The 22,401-nt window shown below is 43.1% G+C and overlaps 1 protein-coding gene across 1 annotated transcript in view; it reads right to left on the bottom strand.

The window, feature by feature from the left end:
- LOC107296047 (membrane-associated guanylate kinase, WW and PDZ domain-containing protein 2-like) overlaps window positions 1-22,401 on the bottom strand; it is a gene marked incomplete at its 3' end in the record, with an annotated part of 340,452 nt that overhangs the window by 78,701 nt on the left and 239,350 nt on the right. The window contains exons 4-5 of the mRNA XM_029285961.1: window positions 15,767-15,982; window positions 8,562-8,772 (exon numbers count right to left, since the gene is read on the bottom strand). Coding sequence (XP_029141794.1) covers window positions 8,562-8,772; window positions 15,767-15,982 — 427 coding nt within the window. The remainder of the gene's footprint in view (window positions 1-8,561; window positions 8,773-15,766; window positions 15,983-22,401) is intronic.

The raw sequence follows: 22,401 nt of genomic DNA, 5'->3' as shown, positions 1-22,401 counted from the left end.
TGGATCATCGCACAGTCAGCCAGATGTTCAGACTGGATTTGGCATTTTGTCTACCTATCGAGTCCTTACCCAGGACCTGGGATAGGCAGATGTGGATGTTTGATGGTATTACAGATATCGTCGCAGGATGGAAGCAGTTCCTAGTAAGGCCGCCTTTTGCAATTGACTAATAGCGAATTTGTCAATGCCGATGGTGTTCGAGTGGTGCTCCAGTTGTTTTGGGATTGCACCCAAGGCGCCTATTACTATTGGTACTACCTTTGCTTGCTTTTGCCACAGTCTTTCTAATTATTATTATTATTATTATTATTATTATTATTATTATTATTATTATTATTATTATTATTATTATTAGACATACCCCGTTCTTGCAGCCCTTCATCATATGTTTTAGCCTCCAGACCTCTAAACATCTTTGTTGTTCTTCTCTACAACCTTTCTACAGTCTCAGCATTTTTCGTATGTATGTTTTGGTGACCAAAACTGGACACAGCATTCCAAGTATGGTCTTATCAAAGCAATGTGGTATGTGTTTTCTTCCATTTCCTGATGTTCCCCTCTCCCCCAAAGACATTAAAAACTTGGGGTTTTCCCCCTGCCTTTGAGCCAGGATGTTTTTCTTGAGTTCTTATAAGGAAGAGGGGCTCCATTATTGACCATCCAGTAGAGCAGGGGCCTTCAAACTTGGCAACTTTAAGACTTGTGGACTTCAACTGCCAGGGCTGGCTGAGGAATTCTGGGAGCTGAAGTCCACAAGTCTTAAATTTGCCAAGTCTGAAGACCCCTGCAGTAGGGCTTATCTCTAGAGATTGCCCAAATGTTGTCCTTCAAATTGGACATGGTGTAGTAAACTATAAAATTTAGAAAATGTTGAGAATTGTGTGTTCAAACGTATGCAATAAAGACACTTTTCATTAGCACAAAGCCACCCATGGATGTGGTCTATTAGTTCCCAATCTTAAAAGACAGATTTTGGGCTAACATGTATCTTCTTGCTCTTTCTTCATACAACCACTAAACTCTTAGGTAACGGACAATTTATTTATTAAACCTAACATTGGAGGCTACTCATTTTGGATTGGCCACTTAGGAATGAGTTATGAAAGTTTTTATTTATCTGCCCTTTGTTGACTAACCTAACCATTCATCCAAGTCTTTTTCTTTTAATGAAGGGTGATGAAAGATCAAACAGCCTCTCAAAAGTCCAAGCACGTTGATACTATTGATTGCTTTTTGTGCCCGAAGTAGTGTGATTTTTTAATCACACAGAGGATGTCACAGGTTTTAATCTGGACTGGACTTTCTTTTTTGACTTTGAAGTAGACTGATAGGTTGGACTTTTTGTCGATTGTCAATTTCTAGTTTCTAGAAACTGAAATACTGTAGAATCTAAACTGTCCTTGGAGCTCTCTGAGCTTGGTTGTTTTCTTGAAGATGTTTCATTACCCAACTAGATAACATCATTAGTTCTAGAGGGATGAGAATGAGGAGGAGGATGAAGCAGAAGAAGCAGAAGAAGCAGAAGCAGAAGCAGAAGCAGGAGAAGGAGAAGGAGAAGGAGAAGGAGAAGGAGAAGGAGAAGGAGAAGGAGAAGGAGAAGGAGAAGGAGAAGGAGAAGGAGAAGGAGAAGAAGAAGAAGAAGAAGAAGAAGAAGAAGAAGAAGAAGAAGAAGAAGAAGAAGAAGAAGAAGAAGAAGAAGAAGAAGAAGAAGAAGAAGAAGAAGAAGAAGAAGAAGAAGAAGAAGAAGAAGAAGAAGAAGAAGAAGAAGAAGAAGAAGACGACTGTAGGGTCCTTGGTGCTCTCTGAACTTGGTGCTCTTCTTGCAGACATTTCTTTACCGAACTAGGTAACATCATTAGTTCTAGAAGGGAGTAGGGTTTGTGGAGTGGAAGAGAAGGAGGAGGAGGGGAACTGTGGGTTTTTTTGGTGCTCTCTGAATTTGGTGGTTTTCTTGAAGATGTTTCATTACCTAATTAGGTAACTTCATCAGTGCTAGAAGGGAGTGGAGTTTGTGGAGTGGAAGAGAGGAAGGGGAGGAGAACTGTGGGGTCTTTGGTGCTCTCTGAGCTTGATGGTTTTCTTGAAGATGCTTTACCCAACTAGGTAACACCTTCAGTGCAACCTAAAATCTAAACTGCTGAATCTGAGAATGGGGAAAAAAATGTGCATGGTTGAATTTTGGATTAGCCATGATTAGAATCAATCCATCCTCTTTCCCCCCAAAATGAAATTTGCTTCAATTATGATCAAACTGAAGTAGCCTGGATCTCAGTTGATCAGCATGACTGGAGACAAATTCTGTTTCCTAACACATGTCTGAATTCCAATAGGTGGAAGAAAGTTACATACCCTGATCTCCATTGTCTTCTTAATTTTTGATTTCACCTTGTGAGGATAAATCTGTCAAACCACTCCAGATATACAGAATGGAATGTTCTTTCTAACAGGGGGATAAAAATCTCCATATTAAAAAAAAAAGAAATCTATCAAAGGCACAAGGAAAAGACCTTGATTAAAGGTCACATTGTTAGCCTTGTCTGGGTGTTACGCACGCTGAGCACTAACTCTGATAGCTCTGCATGAGCCATGTTGCCCACTTGGGGTCCTTCTTCTCCAGACCCTCCTGCTTTCAGTCTGAACTTCTGCAGCGTATAAGTTCTTTTAGGAAAAAATGCACCTGCTTTGCCTCTGTGCAAGTCCCATCACAGTGTCCTCATTAACTCGTTGTAAATTTAATTTACATCATCTCCAGTTGGGCTACCAGGATCCCTCTACTGTGGTGTGGAAAGTTGGGTAGTAGAAATTCAGGAGAAACCCCGACTGCTCTTTAGAAGGCCAGATCCTGAAGTTGAAACTCAAGTACTTTGGCCACCTAATGAGAAGGAAGGACTCCCTGGAGAAGAGCCTCATGCTGGGAAAGATTGAGGGCAAGAGAAGAAGGGGACGACAGAGAATGAGGTGGCTGGATGGAGTCACTGAAGCAGGAGGCGTGAGCTTAAATGGACCCCAGAAGATGGTAGAGGACAGGAAGGCCTGGAGGAACGTTGTCCATGGGGTCGCGATGGGTCGGACCCAACTTCGCAACTAACAACAACAGAAATTCAGCAACACATGAAGACCCACCACTGTGAAATATCATTATTCTGTTTACTTAACTATACGCAGACATCATCCAAGAACGACTAGCTGTCTGCAAGGAGTATAAATCCTTCCATTTCCCCACCATTCGGTCGGAACTGAAGAAGCTTCTTGGATGAGAAGTGAAATGTCTTCAAGGAAAACAAAGAAAGTCCAGTTGCCATTTTTTTGGGGGGGGAACCCAACAACCCATGTTTGGCTCAATTCTTCTAAAGCGAAGAACCGCATAAGCCCGTGGTGGCAAACCTATGGCACGGGTGCCAGAGGCGGCACGCAGAGCCCTCTCTGTGGGCACGCGCGCCGTCGCCCCAGTCCTAGGCCTTCAACTGGGTTTTATAAAACCTTTTCACTTTAGGCTTCCACCGCCGTGTGCAAAAAAAAAAAAAAAGGTTCAACCAATCAATCAATTTCAACTTCTCGCGGGGAAAAAAAGATCTCGCAAAGTTGGAATTGATTGATTGAACTTTTTAGTCCCATCCAGTCTGCCGTTACCACCGAAGCCACGCCCACCCAATAGGCCACACCCACCCAATAGGCCATGCCCACCCGGCACCCGACATACATAAGGGGGTTTTCGGTTGCAGTTTGGGCACTCGGTCTCTAAAGGGTTCGCCACCACTGGCATAAGCACTCCTAATCTTATACATCAACCTCACCTGCATGCTGACTCCCAGCTGCGCTTTTTAAACTGAACCTTTACCGGGACCCAAACTTCCAATTATGGCAAACTCCCCAAATAGGAAAACCGAGAATTATTTTCTAAATGTCACCTTCTGCTCCCTTAGTCATTCAAGGCAAGCCATTTAAAGGATTCACTCCAGGCAAATTGGCAGAGAGAATAAATGGGAAGAGACTAGAGGGAAACACAGAACGAGAGGGATCATTTCAATGCCGTTAACTTTTTATTTCCTAGCTAGTTACCGTTTGGTCAGCCAAGAATCCAGTTGGTCTCATCGCGAGGGAAGCATTCAGTAAAACGCCATACTAAATGCACTAATTATCTTGGACAAAATATATATATATACATTGCCATTGCTGCACTCAGAGAAGTAAACTAATAGTAACAACCCCCCCGTCTTATAGTATCTTCTTCTATGAAACCCCAAGAGCTGGTTAGAGTTATTTATTCAAGGCGTCTAGTGCGTTTCTCAGTTTTAAAACTCCATGGGAAAAGACAATGACGATTGTCCAATCATTTATTTATAATACTATTATGTCTTCCAAATAACTGAGATAGCGAAACACCATCGCTGGGCCCCAAAGCAATTCTACAATCAAATAATCATTGGATGTAGGGCTCGAAGAATGAGGACCACACACGTTCCAGTTAAGGAAAAGAAAAAAAAATGAGTCAGTGGTTAGGAGAATGTGGATACATTCTCTATTTTATGACCTTTCTTGTCACAGCTGTTAAGGGAATCACTGCAGTTGTTAAGTTAGTAACACGGTTGTTAAGTGAATCCTACTTCCCCACTGATTTTGCTTGTCAGGAGGTCACAAAAAGGAGGATCCCGGGGCACTGCAACCGTCCTAAGTACCGTCCAGTTGCCAAGCATCTGAATTTTGATCACGTGACCCTGGGGATGCTGCAACGGTCGCAAGCACGAAAAGTAGTTCTAAGTCACGTTTTTCAGTGCCATTGTAACTTGGAATGGTCACTAAATGAACTGTTCTGTTAAGACAACATTCTTGTCCTGATGACAAATCTTACACAACATTGTGAAGAATGTATTTTGGATAGGCAGTCTTAGACTTTTGACCACAATGGAGACTGGGATTTTGGCTGCTAAGCGATGGGATCCTTGTGTGACTGCTCCTGATATTATGACAATTTTTATAACCACAGCTGCTATGCGAATCACCGTGGTGGTTACACGGAGTCGCAGTTGCGATTCAGCAAATCCAGCTTCCGCAAATGGACTGTGCTTGCTGGCAAAGTCACAAATCGCGATTGTGCGAATAAGCAAGAGGCTTCGACCGTTGTTAAAGCGAGACATTTGCCAAGCACCCGAATTGCGATGGCGTGACCACAGGGACAAGTCACACATGTCACTCCAAGAATAAGTTGTAAATCATTTTTCTGAGTCCATTGTAACTTCAGACCCTTGTTGAATGACTTGTTGTAAGTGGAGGACTGCCCGTATTGCTTTGATCAAACCGTTCAATAAGAAGTTTTGTTTGTGGAAAGAAAGTGGGTTCAAATGAAAATGATGAAAAGAACGACAAAGTTTGTTTTATATTCCTGATGATCTGAAGTTTTCGCGCACGAAGCAGCATAGGTAAAATCCCCTTTTCTCCCCTGGGCCACCCACTGTTCATTGTCCACCAATCAATTAGAATCAATTTGCTTTGGGCAACAGTCTGAGCACCTTGAAGCTTCCCCATCATTTGACCTTGAGGACTAGGATGTTGCCAGGTGACAGCTGGCTCTCTTGCATTCCACAATTCCCTCCCAAGCCTCCCTTGCATTCCAAACCTGCCCAGTTTCTCTTGTCTGGTTGCGAGCGGGGTGCTTAGTGAGTCGGCCACAAAAGATGCTTCCGTGGTCATGCGGCCAGCATGGATATATGCTGAAGCACATGCAACGCTGTAACTTTCCCATCGAAGTGGTACCTATTTATCTACTTGCATAAGGAACGGCTGCTGGAATTGGGTCTGTCTAGTTTAACGAGAGAAGGACGAGGGGGGACATGATAGCAGTCTTCCAATATCTCAGGGGCTGCCCCAAAGAAGAGGGAGTCAAGCTATTTTCCAAAGCACCTGAAGGCAGGACAAGAAGCAACGGATGGAAACTGATTAAGGAGAGAAGCAACCTGGAACTAAGGAGAAACTTCCTGACAGTTCGAACAATTAACCAGTGGAACAACCTGCTTCCAGAAGCGGTGAATGCTCCAACACTGGAAGTTTTTAAGGAGAGACTGGACAGCCATTTGTCCGAAATGGTATAGGGTTTCCTGCCTGAGCAGGGGGTTGGACTAGATGACCTCCAAGGTCCCTTCCAACTTTATCATCATCATCATCATCATCATCATCATCATCATCATCATCATCATCATCATCATCATCATTATTATTAAAAATACTTTAACAGGACAGCCCTAGACATATCAACTTAGAAGTGGACAGTGGGTTTTTCTCTGCTTGAGTATGAAGAAGCTTGCATGCTTGAAGGAAATGTGAAGGTGAATCCCAACATTTGTCATTGTATCTGCCTATAAAGGAGTCCCTGCAGGGTTTCCTGCCTGAGCAGGGGGTTGGACTAGATGACCTCCAAGGTCCCTTCCAACTTAATAATAATAATAATAATAATAATAATAATAATAATAATAATAATAATAATAATAATAATAATAATAATTTGCCTGCTTTTAAAATGGCTCATGCTCATTAGCCAATAAACCCTGTGCATAAATTTCAGAAAAGTCAGAAAATGTCACAAAGGTCAGAAAAGTCTGATCTTTTTTCCATTGGACAGAGTGGAGTTAAAGTGACCCTACGTATTTTTGTACCGCCGCTTTATGCGCTCTTGGGAAATCTGCAGGAAAAATTCCGAGTGCTATTATGCATTTATTTAGGTCCGCCTAATGCACATGCAGCCGATCCTTGGAGAGGAGCCAGGGGTTTAAAATAGAAACGGGGAATAAGAGGCCATGAAATTGATGAAGTGTATTAGAAAGGGGGGGGGGAGGAAATGTTCCCTTAAAATATTTGCTAGGTAACCTCTATTACTATGTCATATGATGTAATGTATTTGGACAACGGCACTGTGAGGATTATAAGCAGATGTATTAAAACCATTTCCACTTGCTGGCTTCCTGTTCTGCACCATGTAGCACTGCCAGCTTTACGAAGACAAGATGCACTAGAGCAGGGGTAGGCAACCTTGGCTCTTTTATGACTCGTGGACTTCAACTCCCAGAATTCCTGAGCCAGCATGGGGGAACTATGGCCCCCTCATGGCTTGTGGACTTCAACTCCCAGAATTCCTGAGCCAGCATGGCTCAGCTTGGAAACCTCCCCCTTTCCCCTCAGCATGGCTGGCTCTGGAATTCTGGGAATTGAAGTCCACGAGTCATAAAAGAGCCAAGGTTGCCTACCCCTGCCCAAATGCCTGAATTTTGATCACGTGACCGTGAGGAAAAAATATTTAAATATTTAAACCAGGGGTCTTCAAACTTGGCCCTTTTATGACTGGTGGACTTCAACTCCCAGAATTCCTGAGCCAGCATGGGGGAACTATGGCCCCCTCATGGCTTGTGGACTTCAACTCCCAGAATTCCTGAGCCAGCATGGCTCAGCTTGGAAACCTCTCCCTTTCCCCTCAGCATGGCTGGCTCAGGAATTCTGGGAGTTGAAGTCCACCAGTCATAAAAGAGCCAAGGTTGCCTAACCCTGCGCTAGGGAGAGAATACAGACCAATTATGAGCAACTCACTCCTATTAACGCATGCTGACCTTCCTCAGTCAGAAAACTCAAAATCAGGAAGCACTCGCGCAACGTCTGCCCAACAACTTTCACATCAATTCCCAGAAACGGAAATAGAAGGGACTTGTTTTACTTTATAGTTGGCACCTGCTAAGTCTTTACATCTTTGATATAAGCAACACAAGAATATTCATCTTAACGAGGCCTACACGAAAAAGCATCACTGTGATTATGCCAAACTTTCAAAACTAAATAAATGGTTTAAGACACTGACTAGCCCATAGGGTAATACTAAAAGTTAAATAATTTAAATCACCCCCCCCAATCTTGGCAACTTTAAGATTCGTGGACTTCAACTCCCAGAATTCCTCAGCCTGCCATGCTGGCTAGGGAATTCTGGGAGTTGAAGTCCACAAGTCTTAAAGTTGCCAAGATTGGAGACCCTGATTTAAATAAATAAAGTGCATAGTCCTAAGGACCATAAGAAAGGCTGAGCACCAAAGAATCGAGGCCTTTGAACTCTAGTGCTGGAGAAGACTCCTGCGAGTCCCCTGGACTGCAAGGCGATCTAACCGGTCAGTCCTAGAGGAGATCAACCCTGACTGCTCTTTAGAAGGCCAGATCCTGAAGCTGAAACTCAAGTACTTTGGCCACCTAATGAGAAGGAAGGACTCACTGGAGAAGAGCCTGATGCTGGGAAAGATTGAGGGCAAGAGAAGAAGGGGATGACAGAGAATGAGGTGGCTGGATGGAGTCACTGAAGCAGCCGGCGTGAACTTAAATGGACTCCAGAAGATGGTAGAGGACAGGAAGACATGGGGTTGCGATGGGTCGGACACGACTTCACAATTAACAACAACAACATAGTCCTAAGGAACTCTAATCACACCACACAAGATCCTGGCTATTATCAGTAGAACTACATCATTCGTCGGAGTGGGTCCCACTGAATTCAGAGCTGGGAGGGACTTATTCCCTTTGCAACAGGTAGTACTTACTCAATAAAGTAGACTTCCCCTTTCTCTGTGTAAGCCATTTCCCAGTTATCTGGCAAGGGCCCCAGTTCGTCGTTTTCTTCAATTTTGGGCTGCTTGGTTACATCCATCTCCTCTTTCACTTCTTCCGGCTGGCTATAAAGAGGAGCAGGATAAGGCTGAGATGGAGTTTCTCCTGAGGCACCCGTGCTCTTCTCCTCATGTTCACTTGACTCTGCATGGACAAAAACACGGACGTCATTTTTAAAGGTAAAGATAAAAGTTTCCCCTATCTCAGTGATGGCAAACCTTTTAGAGACCGAGTGCCCAAACTGCAACCCAAAACCCACTCGTTTATTGCAAAGTGCCAAGGCCGCATCAGCATTGTGGTGCTCTCAGGGGGGGCGGGGGGTTGTGGCCCACTGGGTGGGCACGGCCGCTGGGTAGGCATGGTCACTGGGTGGGCACAGCGTGGTGGTCACAGCTGCGGTGGTCACGGCAGACTGGGTGGGCGTGGCCAGGGTGGGTGGGCCGGGACCAGGGTTGCGGGGACCAGTCCCTCGCCATCTCTGGGGCATCCCCAGGGGGCCAATGCCGCTTGCTCGCTCACTTCCTGCCCTGTCGCTTCCAAACGCCATGTGCTCGCTACTCTGGCGAACTCTACTGGGGCGACGGCGTGCGTGCCCACAAAGAGGGCTCTGAGTGCCGCCTCTGGCACACGTGCCATAGGTTCGCCACCACTGCCCTATTTGGTCATATCTGACTCTAGGGGGCAGTGCTCACCTCTGTTTCTTGGCCAAGGGAGCCAGCGTTGTCCAAAGACATCTTCTGTGATCACACAACATTGTTGCCTTCCCACAGAAGTGGTACCTATTTATCTTCTCGCATTTGCATGCTTTTGAACTGCTGGGTGAGCAGGAGTTGGGGCAAGAAACGGGCTCATCCCATCATGGGCTACTTGGGTCTTGAACGTTCAGCTGACAGCCCAGCATCTTAACCACTAGGCCACCGTACCCCCACAATAATAGCTTATATTGTTCACAGGCGATTATTTTTGCAGTGAAACACAATTGGTGTGACTGGGTTTCAGGAGGGCATCTCCAAGTCATACGTATGAAGACAGAGCGGGCAAAATAAAGAAGTCAGCCTAGTTTGGCCTTTCTAGTTATAAACTTCAGCCTGGATCAGAATCAAATAAATAATCAACAACTATGTGCTATTATTATTATGATGTACACTACACTATGCAATCATTTTTTTGATCTTGATGCCTTTTGATCTTCATTATTAATGAATAATTTCATCATCATTATCATCATCATCATCATCATCATAATTATTTCTTACTATTTGCAATAGTTGTGAATATCTGTTAGATGTTACCTAGGCTTGGTAACAAAACGTTCAGAAACCGACCCACAAGCTCAGAGAATGAACCTTCACCCTCATTTCTCACTATATCACTCGCAGGATATAACCAGGAAGATTTGTTGGGCTGGACTTGAGTTTCTTGTGGCAACGCAGTGATTCCAAACTGATGACATGTTTAACGCCACCTTCCAGCTCAGTCTGTTCTTCTCCTACACTATATCTCAATCTCTATTTCAAGTGGCAAACACGCCTAAAATCATATATTCCCCTCAACAAAACCCTGTAAGGTGGGATGGGCTGAGTTGAAAGTTGATGCCAAAGTCACCCAGCCAGTTTTCATGCTTAAAAGAGTTCTAGAATTCATCATCGCCTGGTTTCTAAGCTAGGACCTTTGCCACTACACCAAATTAGATAAGATAAGATAAGATAACCTTTGTCATTTTTTTACTGTGGGCACAACGGCACACATCAAAAATTAAATTTAGTTGCCTGTTCTCAAAGTGAAACACATACATGACATATATCTAAACATACTATGAACAACATATGTATAGACCCACATCCCTACATATACATAGCAAATAAATATTAAATATTGTCCATCTTGAATATATAACGGAAGGAGGAAGCTTGAGAGTTCACAAGGTTAATGCTGTATGGAATGAAACTATGGCTGAATCTGGATGTTCTGCTTTGGATACCACGAAGCCTCCTCCCAGAAGGTAACAAGGAAAACAGGTTGTGAAGAGGATGTGTAGTGTCCCAGATAATCTTACGGACCCTGCTCAAGCAATGCTTCTATGCTATGTCCTGGATGGGAGGGAGGGAGCTGCCAATGATCTTTTCGGCCACTCTCTGCACTGCCTTCCTGTCTGAAGCAGGGATGCTACTAAACCAGACTGTGATGCTGTATGACAGGATGCTCTTGATCGTCCCCCTGTAGAAAGTGGTCAGGACAGGGGAAGGAAGATGTGCTTTTCTCATGCGACGCAGAAAATGCAGGCGCTGCTGTGCCCGCTTCACCAGTTTCTCACTGTTGAGAGACCAAGCAAGTCTACTCATTAGCTGCACACCCAGGAATTTGATCCTGGGTGTGCAGCTAACTCTCAGTTGCCAGTTTGTCTATCACATGCCTTGATAGACATTGATACAATTTGACCCAATAGATCAAAGGTAATCAGACCAATCTCTCAATAGTGACATTATATATATAAAATCAGCTACATAGTTTTCCTCCGTTGGCTGTCATTTTTCTTTTAAGTACCAAAGGTGGCTTTATTCCAATAAACCTAATAATGTTACAGGGATCACAAACTTTTTAATATGAATAAAATCCTCTCAGGATCCTGCAGTTGGTTTAATCTCTTTGTATCATTATTTTTCTACGAACCTGAGGGAGTTCCCTTGATTTTGGCTCCAACGGCAAGGATTTTGCGCTACTACTTTGGTGAGTGACTCTTTTCTACCCGAAGCGATGTACTGTGTATAGACACAAATCACATTTAGCGCGAAGCATTTTCTTCTCTAGAAAGGATTCGTTTAAAAATATTAAAAGCGCGACGACAAGATATTCTGAGCCGCAACATTTAAGACAGGCCGAATCTTTCCAGATTTGCTGAAGACGCACTTCTAAATTAAGTCTTTCCTTCCTGTAACCAATGGAAACCAGTCTGGCATGTTTTAGGTGACCTACTTTGAAACATTAAGCTGCATCACGGGAGGAGGATAAAAGCTCAAGACATGAGTTTGATGAGGAAGTTCAGAGAAGTTCAGACAACTTAGTAAGGCCACACCTGGAATACTGCATCCAGTTTTGGTCATCACATTATAAAAAAGATATTGAGACTTTGGAAAAAAAGTGCAGAGAAGAACAACTAAGATGATGAAGGGCCTGGGGACTAAAACATACAAAGAATGGTTGCAGGAATTGGGTACGTCTAGTCTAGAGAAAAGAAGGACTTGGATGGGGGGGGAACATGATAGTAGTATTCAAGTATTTGAGGGGCTGCCACAAAGAAGAGGGGATCTACTTATTTTCCAAAGCACCAGAAGGCAAGATAAGAAGCAATGGATGGAAACTAATCAAGGAGAGAAGCAACCTGGAATTAAGGAGAAACTTCCTCACAGTGAGGGCAATTAACCAGTGGAACAGCTTGCCTCCAGAAGTTGTGGGTGCTTCATCACTGGAGGTTTTCAAGAAGAGTCTGGGCAGCCATTAGAATGGTCACTTAAAGTGTCAAATTTAGCAGAAATGGCCAAGATTTCCACTTATGTGAAGGACCATTCACAAGAAAGATATATTTCGGTTTGGAGAAGATGGATAGATTATATTCAGAATAAATATGGGACTAAAAAGTTCCATTTGGTTTTTGAGTAAATTTTAGAGTATTATTATTGTTAATATTTTACAATAGTTTAATTTTTCTGTTATTTTTAATTATTACTATAATATTATTATTTGTTTATTGTTGTGTTTAATTTTAATTTACTTAAATTTATTTTAAATAGGGAGTTAAAGTGCTTCATAGATTTGGTAATTTAATAGTTGGTTAATGTTATTTAGATTATGATTATTATTTGTTAACCCTGTGAATAGCTCTGGGAAGTGGGGGGGAGGGGGGTTTGGAGGTGGGACGGGGGGGGGGAAATATTGTAACCTTTATAAAACTTTTAATTAAAAAAAAAGAAGAAGAGTCTGGACAGCCACTTGTCAGAAATGATAGGGTCTCCTGCTTGAGCAGCGAGCTAGAATAGAAGACTTCCAAAGTCCGTTCCAACTCTATTCTGATTAAAATATATTTCAGAGCTGGGATAAACGCTATCTCTTCCCTCACCCATCTCTATTGCAGGTAAGGCAAACCACTGCTGTTCTTGCAACCACTATTTTCCTTCATATTCCTTGGACATACAACTATTCTATTTTGAAAAGGCGTCACACCGTCCTGAATTTTATTCAGTCCCAGTAGCATGGAAGATGGGGTAAATGATCCCAATTTTCCTTGTCGCATTAGCTTCCGGCTTTGAATCCACCTATCGTGTTTGCAAATTTAACTTGCCCTTGGGAAATGCATAATTAAAAGAACGTTTCCATATTCTCAGGCAACAACTTAATGGATTTCCCATAATTCAGGGAAAAAAAACCCTCACAGAAACATAAATCTACTCTTGTTGTATTTAGGTTTCATGGTTCACGTTAACCATTAGCAATCTGTTCCTGTATTTTGAGATAGAGAAGTATTTATCAGTTTAGGAATTAGGTGGGTGCAGTTGGGAAAATCTGCAGAAAAACGCAGGCTGGAAGAAGAATGGAAGACATTCGCCTTTGTAGAGATAAGCTATGCTCATGTCATTTTTCATATTCTAATCTAACCTATATAGCACTATAAAACTGACTTTGGTATCTTCCTAGCTGCAGATATGGATCCAGCAAAATTGCTGTGCAGAAGAAAGCCCAAAACATTGGTTATGAATAATACAAGAGACTTTCATTGGAACTGCATATGCTGTAGTTATACAATTTCTTTAAAAATCAACCATCCAAGTCATTCATGGAAATCCTGTTTTAAAATTAAAAAGGCAGCAAATATTAACATTACTTTTGGAAGTTCCACCTTCGGTAGAGTTGATTATGGAACACTGGAGAGCCAAATCTGCAGGTTGAGCTGAACGAACAAGGCGTGCTAATGACAACAACGTCATTAATCACGAGATGAATAGAAGGTTCTGAGAGACTGGACACACTCAAAAAGTTCTTAGCAGATGTTAGCAAGAGGAATCAGAATAAAAGAGAAAATTAACAGCTTGCTCAGAGACAGATTAGAAAAACTTAATTGTTCCCACCCATTCCTCACCGATCATGTCTGCAAATTTAACATAGCCTTAAGAAATGCATAATTAAAAGAACGTTTCCATATTCTCAGGCAACTACCTAATGGGATTTCCTATAATTCAGGAAAAAAAACCACAGAAACATAAATTTACTCTTGTTTTATTCAGGGTCCATTGTTAATGATTTCTGTTACAAAAAGTCCTAGACAAAAATTCAGAATCCTGACTCGGAGGGAAGGAATCTTAAATACTCCTGGATGAGAGGGGGGAAATAAGTGTCTTCAGAGACTGTGAGATATAAGGGGGTGGTTTTTGTCTGATTATGTGTGTGCAAATGCTGAGTATAAAACATAATAATAGAATAGCAGAGTTGGAAGGGAACTTGGAGGTCTTCTAGTCCAACCCCCTGCTCAAGCAGGAGATCCTATACCAGGGGTGGGCAACCTTGGCTCTTTTATGACTCGTGGACTTCAACTCCCAGAATTCCTGAGCAGCATGGCTCAGCTTGGAAACCTCTCCCTTTTCCCTCAGCGTGGCTGGCTCAGGAATTCTGGGAGTTGAAGTCCACAAGTCATAAAAGAGCCAAGATTGCCTACTTCTGTCCTATACCATCCTAGACAAATGGCTGTCCGGTCTCTTCTTAAATGCCTCCAGTGATGGAGCCCTCAAAACTTCTGAAGGCAAGCAGTTCCACTGGTTATTTGTCCTCACTGTCAGGAAATTTCTTCTTAATTCAAATGTGGATCTCTCCTTGATAACCTCCCATTCATTACTTCTTGTCATGCCCTCAGGTGCTTTGAAGAACAAGTCAACCCTCTCTTCTCTATGGCAGGGGTCCCCAACCCCCAATCCGTGGACCGGGATGCAGGCAGTACATGAAACCTTCCGGTCCTGAGAAAAACCCCTCTCCATGGAACTGGTCCCTGGTGCTCAAAAGGTTGGGGACCTCTTCTCTATGGTGTTGGAAGACTGCTATCCTGTCACCCCTATCCTGTCACTAGTCCTTCTTTTCATGAGACTAGATCAGGGATAGCCAACCTGGGTTCTTTTATGACTCGTGGACTTCAACTCCCAGAATTCCTGAGCCAGCATGGCTCAGCTTGGAAACTTCTCCCTTTCCCCTCAGCGTGGCTGGCTCAGGAATTCTGGGAGTTGAAGTCCACGAGTCATAAAAGAACCCAGGTTCTCCACCCCTGCCCTATATCAGGGGTCGTCAAACGTGGCCCTTTTATGACTCGTGGACTTCAACTTCCAGAATTCCTGAGCCAGCATGGCTCAGCTTGGAAACCTCTCCCTTTCCCCTCAGCGTAGCTGGCTCAAGAATTCTGGGAGTTAATAATAATAATAATAATAATAATAATAATAATAATAATAATAATAATAATAATAATAATAATAATAATAATAATAATAATAATAATAGTATAGTTGGAAGGGACCTTGAAGGTCATCTAGTCCAACCCCCTGCTCAGGCAGGAAACCCTATACCATTTCGGACAAATGGCTGTCCAGTCTCTTCTTAAAAACTTCCAGTGTTGGAGCATTCACCGCTTCTGGAGGCAGGTTGTTCCACTGGTTAATTGTCCTCACTGTCAGGAAGTTTCTCCTTAGTTCTAGGTTGCTTCTCTCCTTGATCAGTTTCCATCCGTTGCTTCTTGTCCTGCCTTCAGGCGCTTTGGAGAACAGCTTGACTCCCTCTTCTTTGTGGCAGCCCGAGATATTGGAAGACTGCTATCATGTCCCCCCTCGTCCTTCTTTTCGTTAAACTAGACATACCCAATTCCAGCAGCCGTTCCTTGTATGTTTTAGCCTCCAGTCCCCTGATCGTCTTTGTTGCTCTTCTCTGCACTCTTTTTAGAGTCTCAACATCCTTTGTACATCATGGTGACCAAAGCTGGATGCAAAATTCTAAGTGTGGCCTTATCAAGGGGTTATAAAGTGGTACCAACACTTCACGTGATCTTGATTCTGTCCCTGTGTTAATGCAGCCTAGGAGTGCACAAAAACCTCGGGAGAAAAAAAGGCCTCACCTGGTGTGATTGCCATGCCGTTGCCATTGACCACTGCTTTCTCTTCCTCTTCTTCCTCTGGAGGATCAATGCCCATTTTTTCCATGTTGCTCACTGACTTGTTCCTTCTCCGTTTGCCTTCCGAACTGGGCGTGGCACCTGGGAGGATCTGATCTGTGACATTTAATAGCAGTGGGACTGGCTCTGGTGGAGGCTTGGGGGTACCGTAGTAATTATCTAGGAGGGAGCAAAAACAAAAGAGGGAGGGAAAAAAATTCAGCAAACAGGCTCAGAAAAAAACTTTTTCCTACTGACTTCATTTCATTAGTGTTGCAAATAATGAGGACCTTGGGGGTAATCCCAAAACATCTCTAAAGCAGCACTTGAACCCCCACTGGCATTGACAAATCCACCATCAGTCAATTACAAAAGACGTCTTTACTTGGAACAGCTTACATCCTGCAGCAGTATTTGTATCACCATCAAACAACCACACCTGTCTACTCCAGGGCCTTGGGAAGGACTTGATAGGTGGATAAAAATGCCAGATCCAATGCCAACATCTGGCTGACTGTGCAATGAATAACAACAACAACAACAACAACAAACCTTAAGGACAAATACATACAAAGTCAAAATTGAGAAGACAGCAACAGACAGTAAGTGCCGCCTATGCAAAGAAGCTGAAGAAACAGTGGACCACCTGGTAAGCTGCTGCAAGAAGATCGCACAGACTGACTACAAGCAGCGGCATGACAAAGTAGCAACAATGGTGCATTGGAAGATCTGCAAGAGATATCATTTGCCTGTAAGCAAGAACTGGTGGGATCATAAAATAGAGAAAGTCATAGAAAATGATAAAGTTAAACTGCTCTGGGACTTCAGAATTCAAACAGACAAGCACCTGCAACATAACACCCCGGACTTAACAACTGTCAATAAGAAAGACAAAAAAGTCTGGATAGTGGACGTGGCAGTGCCTGGAGACAGCAGAATAGACGAGAAAGAACTGGAGAAGATAACAAAATACAAAGTCCTACAAATAGAAATAGAATGACTGTGGCAAAGGCAAGCTAGGGTAGTACCAATAGTAATAGGTGCCTTGGGTGCAATCCCAAAATAACTGGAGCACCACTTGAACACCATCATCGGCATTGACAAATTCGCCATTAGTCAATTGCAAAAGGCGGCCTTACTAGGAACTGCTTCCATCCTGCGACGATATCTGTAATACCATCAAATATCCACATCTGCCTATCCCGGGTCCTTGGGAAGGACTCGATAGGTAGACAAAAATGCCAAATCCAGTCTGAACATCTGGCTGACTGTGCAATGAATAATAATAATAATAATAATAATAATAATAATAATAATAATAATAATAATAATAATAATAATAATAATAATAATAATAATAATAATAATAATAATATCACGCCAATTCAAAAAATAATAGAAACAATCTAATTAAGCAGACATTTGAAAAAAAAAACCAGTTTGCAAAAGATGCTGAAAAACTGCACGGCTGAGGTCTAGTTATATTGGATGGGAAGTCTTCAAATATTGCCAATGACCATCTGTTATGGAGGCTCTAGGGCAGAATTTCTTAACCTTGCAACTGACTGTTAGATGCACAGACTGTAAGTCCCAGAATTTCCCCAAACAGCATTCTGGCTAGGGAATTTTGGGAGTTGAAGTCCATGCATCTTAAAGTTGCCAAAGTCGAGAAATACTGATCTAACAGAGTAACAGAGTTGGAAGGGACCTTGGAGATCTTCTAGTCCAACCCCCTGCTCAAGCAGGAAACCCTGTACCACTTCAGACAAATGGTTGTCCAATTTCTTCTTAAAGGCCTCCAGTGGTGGAGCATCCACAACTTCTGGAGGCAGGTTGTTCCACTGATTAATTGTTCTCACTGTCAGGAAGTTTCTCCTTAGTTCTAGTTTGGTTCTCTCCTTAATTAGTTTCCATCTGTTGTTTCAGGTGCTTTGGAGAATAGCTTGACTCCCTCTTCTTTGGGGCAACCCCTGAGATATTGGAAGGCTGCTATCATGTCCCCGCTGGTCCTTCTCTTCATTAAACTAGACATACCCAATTCCTACAACCGTTCTTCCTATGTTTTAGTCTCCAGTCCCTGATCATCTTTGATGCTCTTCTCTGAAATCTAGTGAATCCTGACCATAACAGGGCTGAACCTGGGTGATTTCATAGCAGCCTGATCCATCCATGACAGAGCCAGGTCCCCCCTTGAAGAAATAATCTGGAACAATTCTGACATAAGCAGTGTGCACTATTGGCAAAACTAAAATATCTGCATTAAAACTTCAACCGTGTGGATTACGACTGCAAGCAGATTTATATTTAAGTGCTTCAGACGCATCTCCTTGTCTTTGCTCTTGGAGAACTTAATGAGGATAGAGTAAGCACGGAGTTCTTCTGCTACTGCTTTTGCCAACTGCTTCGCCATCTTTGCCCGAATTTTGAAAATTAATTTTAGCTGAAATGTAATTTATCGAGATGGAGACAGTTCAAATTAATGCAACCAGACTGTGGGTCATAAAATGCAGAGGCTTTGGGGCTTTCCAAGTCCCACTGATTAAATTATTAGCTTTTTCATCCTCCTTCCCTTCCAGAGCAATTAGCTATACGTATGTAATGTCTCACCCAAAAAAAAAAAAATGAGCTAATGATCTAATTAAATAATAATAAAAATAATACCTGGAGACAGCAGAAGAGGAGAGGGGGAAAAAAGGGAAGGAAGTCGCAAAATTAAAAGGCCTGCAAATAGACGAAGAATGACTTTGGAAAAGAAAGCAAAGTTAGGACCAAAAGTGATAGACGCCTTGGGTGCAATCCCAAAACATCTGGATCGGTAGCTGAACACCCTCATCACTGACAAACCACCATCAGTCAGTTGGAAATACAGCTTTACTTGGAACAGCTTACATCTCCCTTCCTTCCTTCCTTCCTTCCTTCCTTCCTTCCTTCCTTCCTTCCTTCCTTCCTTCCTCTCCCTCTCTTCCTTCCTTCCTCCCTCCCTCCCTCTTTCCCTCTCCTTTCTTCCCCCATCCCTTCCTTCCTTCCTTCTTTCCTTCCTTCCTTCCTTCCTTCCTTCCTTCCTTCCTTCCTTCCTTCCTTCCTTCCTTCCTTCCTTCTTTCCTTCTTTCCTATCAGAGACCAGCTAGCTAGGGCTATTCTAAATAATAAATTCTCAGATCGCAGGACTATAGTTATAATCCGAAGCTATATCCTTCCACACACTGGTGTTCTGTCCTTTTGGCATCTGTCAAGTCCATTACTTCAATAGGGCCATCTGGCCTTCAACCATTGTGGTGCTCAAGTGTGGTAGACATTCTGCTGTGGTTTCATTCATTCTTCTGGTAATTACTTGGCTAACGCAGGGAGTGTGTTGTCTGTCTCTCATTGACAGAATCTGGAGTTCCCATTTCTTTATAGGAAGCCCAACCGAGCATAATGATTTTGGACACAGCTTGTAGGTTATTGTGTGAAGGAGGCCATCGTTGCGCAGCATGTGGTCTTTTCTTTTGGCAAGGATATTCACCGGCAGTGAAGAGAAGACTGGAGCTGGACGCTGCCTCGTCTCTCTTCTCATTTTCTGCCGGAAACATTTAAAATATGTCTCTAATTACCTGAAAGAAGGTGACAAGTGTAAAGATACCAGGATGGCATTTAGTAAGACCTTTAGTAAGGCCTTAATTAAGATCACCCGTGGAATACTACATCCGGCTCTGTCACCACAATATAAAAAAGATGTTGAGACTCCGAAAGAACGCAAAGAAGAGCAAAAAGAATGACTAGGAGACTGGAGGCTAAAACATATGAAGAACGGTTACCGGAATTGGGTATGTCTAGTTTAATGAAAAGAAGAACTAGAGGAGACATGAGAGCAGTCTTCCAATATCTCAGGGGCTGCCCCAAAGAAGAGGTAGTCAAGCTATTCTCCAAAGCGCCTGAAGGCAGGACAAGAAGCAACGGATGAAACTAATCAAGGAGAGAAGCAACCTAGAACTAAGGAGAAACTTCCTGACAGTGAGAACAATTAACCAGAGGAACAACTTGCCTCCAGAAGTGGTGAATGCTCCAACGCTGGAAGTTTTAAAGAAGAGACTTGACAGCCATTTGTCTGAAATGGTATAGGGGAGGGGTAGGCAACCTTGCCTCTTTTATGACTCGTGGACTTCAACTCCCAGAATTCCTGAGCCAGCGACGCTGAGGGGAAAGGGAGAGGTTTCCAAGCTGAGCCACAAGTCATACTTTTTGGGCACTTGGTCTCTAAAAGGTTCGCCATCACTGGAAAAGAATTGAACGCAATAGAATAGAATAGAATAGAATAGAATAGAATAGAATAGAATAGAATAGAATAGAATAGAATAGAATAGAATATGAAATAGAATAGAATATGAAAGAATAGAATATGTAATAGAATAGAATAGAATAATAGAATTGGAAGGGACCTTGGAGGTCTTGTAGTCCAACCCCCTGCTCAGGCAGGAAACCCTATACCATTTCAGACAAATGGTTGTCCAATCTCTTCTTAAAAACTTCCAGTGTTGGAGCATTCACAACTTCTGGAGGGAAGCAGTTCCACTTTTTAATTGTTCTCACTGTCAGGAAATTCCGCCTTAGTTCTAGATTACTTCTCTCTTTGATGAGTTTCCATCCATTGTTTCTTGTTCTGTCTTCAGGTGCTTTGGAGAACTTGACCCCATCCTCTTCTTTGTGGCAGCCCCTGAGATATTGGAACACTGCTATCATGCGTCAATGAAGACTCAATCATGCAGACCAAAAGTATCTTAATTTATGTTTAATTTGTGTTAAATGATTTAACCTTTTGAGATATTTTTGGCCTGGATGATTGAGTTTACATACATCACTGTTAGTGTTTAGCATGTTGTGTGACCTCTAGCACTAGTGCTGATGATGTTACCTAGTTGGGTAATGAAAGGTTTGGAGCTTTTCAAGAAGAGATTGGACCTCAATTTGTCTCAAATAGTACAGGGTCTCGACTAGAAGACCTCCAAGCTCCCTTCCACAACTCTGTTGTTCTGTTATTCTCTCCATCTCAAGATCCTGATGAAGGCCATCCAACTGAACAAATTTCATGAACCACCATACCCAGGGCTGAAAAGGTTGAGATCATCTTCAGTTGATGTCTCAAAATCTCCTCCATAACCTTCTCCGCTATAAAAACTGGAATTATTGAACAGCTGATGAACGTTTTTAAATGCCGCTGGTATCATCCAACTGAAGAGTTGACTTCAGCAGCTGAAGTCTACGCACTTTGGAGACAAGAATTATTTCATACCGTTGTGCAGGGCTTTTCAACCAGTGGTACGGGTACCACCTGTGGTACATTGGCACCTGCCAGGTGGTACGTGACCATCCTAGAAAAGTGGTAGCAGGGGAGGGGAATGAGCTGAACCAGTGGCAGCACCGCACAAGCCTAAGCGAGAGATGGCTGGAGCTGCAGGGCTGTCAGGGCTCAGCAGAAGCGCCAGGATCAGTGCCGCTTTCCAGCTGATCAGCGCTTCTTCGGGGCTGTCAGGGCTCAGTGGAAGCGCCAGGATCAGCGCCAGGCTCCAGCTGGAGCTCGGCGTTGATCCTGGTGCTTCTGTTGAGCCCTAAAGAAGCACCAATCAGCTGGAAAGCAGCACTGATCCTGGTGCTTTCGCTGAGACCAGAAGAAGCGCCGATCAGCTGGAATGTTGCAGCATGTCCAGGATCTTGTGATTTACATTCAGATGCTTGGCAACTGATTCATATTTATGACGGTCACAGTGTTCCAGGGTCATGTGAAGTGACCAAAACCTGCTGCAACCACCCAGCAGATGGGGGGGAATAAAAACCACCCCACCCCATCCTCGCTGCCCATCCTCAACAGAAATGCTCACAATAATGAAAACCTCGGACAGGAGGAAGAGTACCACCGGGTGGGCAGGCAGGCGTCTTGCTCGGCTGTGGCTTGGGGGGCACTTTGTTCAGTGCCATTGTAACTTTGAACAGTCACTAAGCAAACTGTTGTAAGTTGAGCACTACCTGTACTTTATCACTTTTTTCCTTTTTTGGGGGGGGTCATCAAGTTTTTGACACCTTGCTAGGCGACTGGTGGTACTCGGATATTTCCATATCCTAAAAGTGGTACAATGGGTGAAAAGGTTGAAAAGCTCTGCCCTTGTGCTCCCCAGTTCAAAGTTATTTTATGCCATAATCGACGCACAGCAGAGAGGAAATTCCCACCCGGTTAAAATTTCTGCTTCGTTCTTTGAGGCTGCACCATCTGTACAGATTAGGCTTTTAAGCTTACTATGCCTCTCACAATTACTCTCCTTAATGGGCTATTTTTGGACTCGGCTGTTTCTCCTTTTGCCATCTTCAAGGCACCACTGTAGAAAAAATGGTTTTGGCTTGGCATTTTCTGCCCGCTTGCTTGAAATTAAGATGCTCGCCATTGATCAGCTGCCAGATCTGTCCATTTACTAAGGCGAATTCTGACGCGGCCTGAATGCTGTTTAAAAGATGCAGCCAAGTTTATAAAATATGGTCTTAAATTTTGCGAGTGAGCAGCCTTGCACCTTTGCCTCTACTCTCAATCCCATTTCTTTGCACTTTTATGTGACAGGGTCTAAATTAGATCC

Source organism: Protobothrops mucrosquamatus, unplaced genomic scaffold (assembly GCF_001527695.2).
Source record: "Protobothrops mucrosquamatus isolate PMUCROS unplaced genomic scaffold, P.Mucros_1.0 scaffold2615, whole genome shotgun sequence".
NCBI classification, from domain to species: Eukaryota; Metazoa; Chordata; class Lepidosauria; order Squamata; family Viperidae; genus Protobothrops; species Protobothrops mucrosquamatus.
Note: the sequence above shows the minus strand (reverse complement) of the source record. Positions and strands in the feature narration are given on the sequence as shown.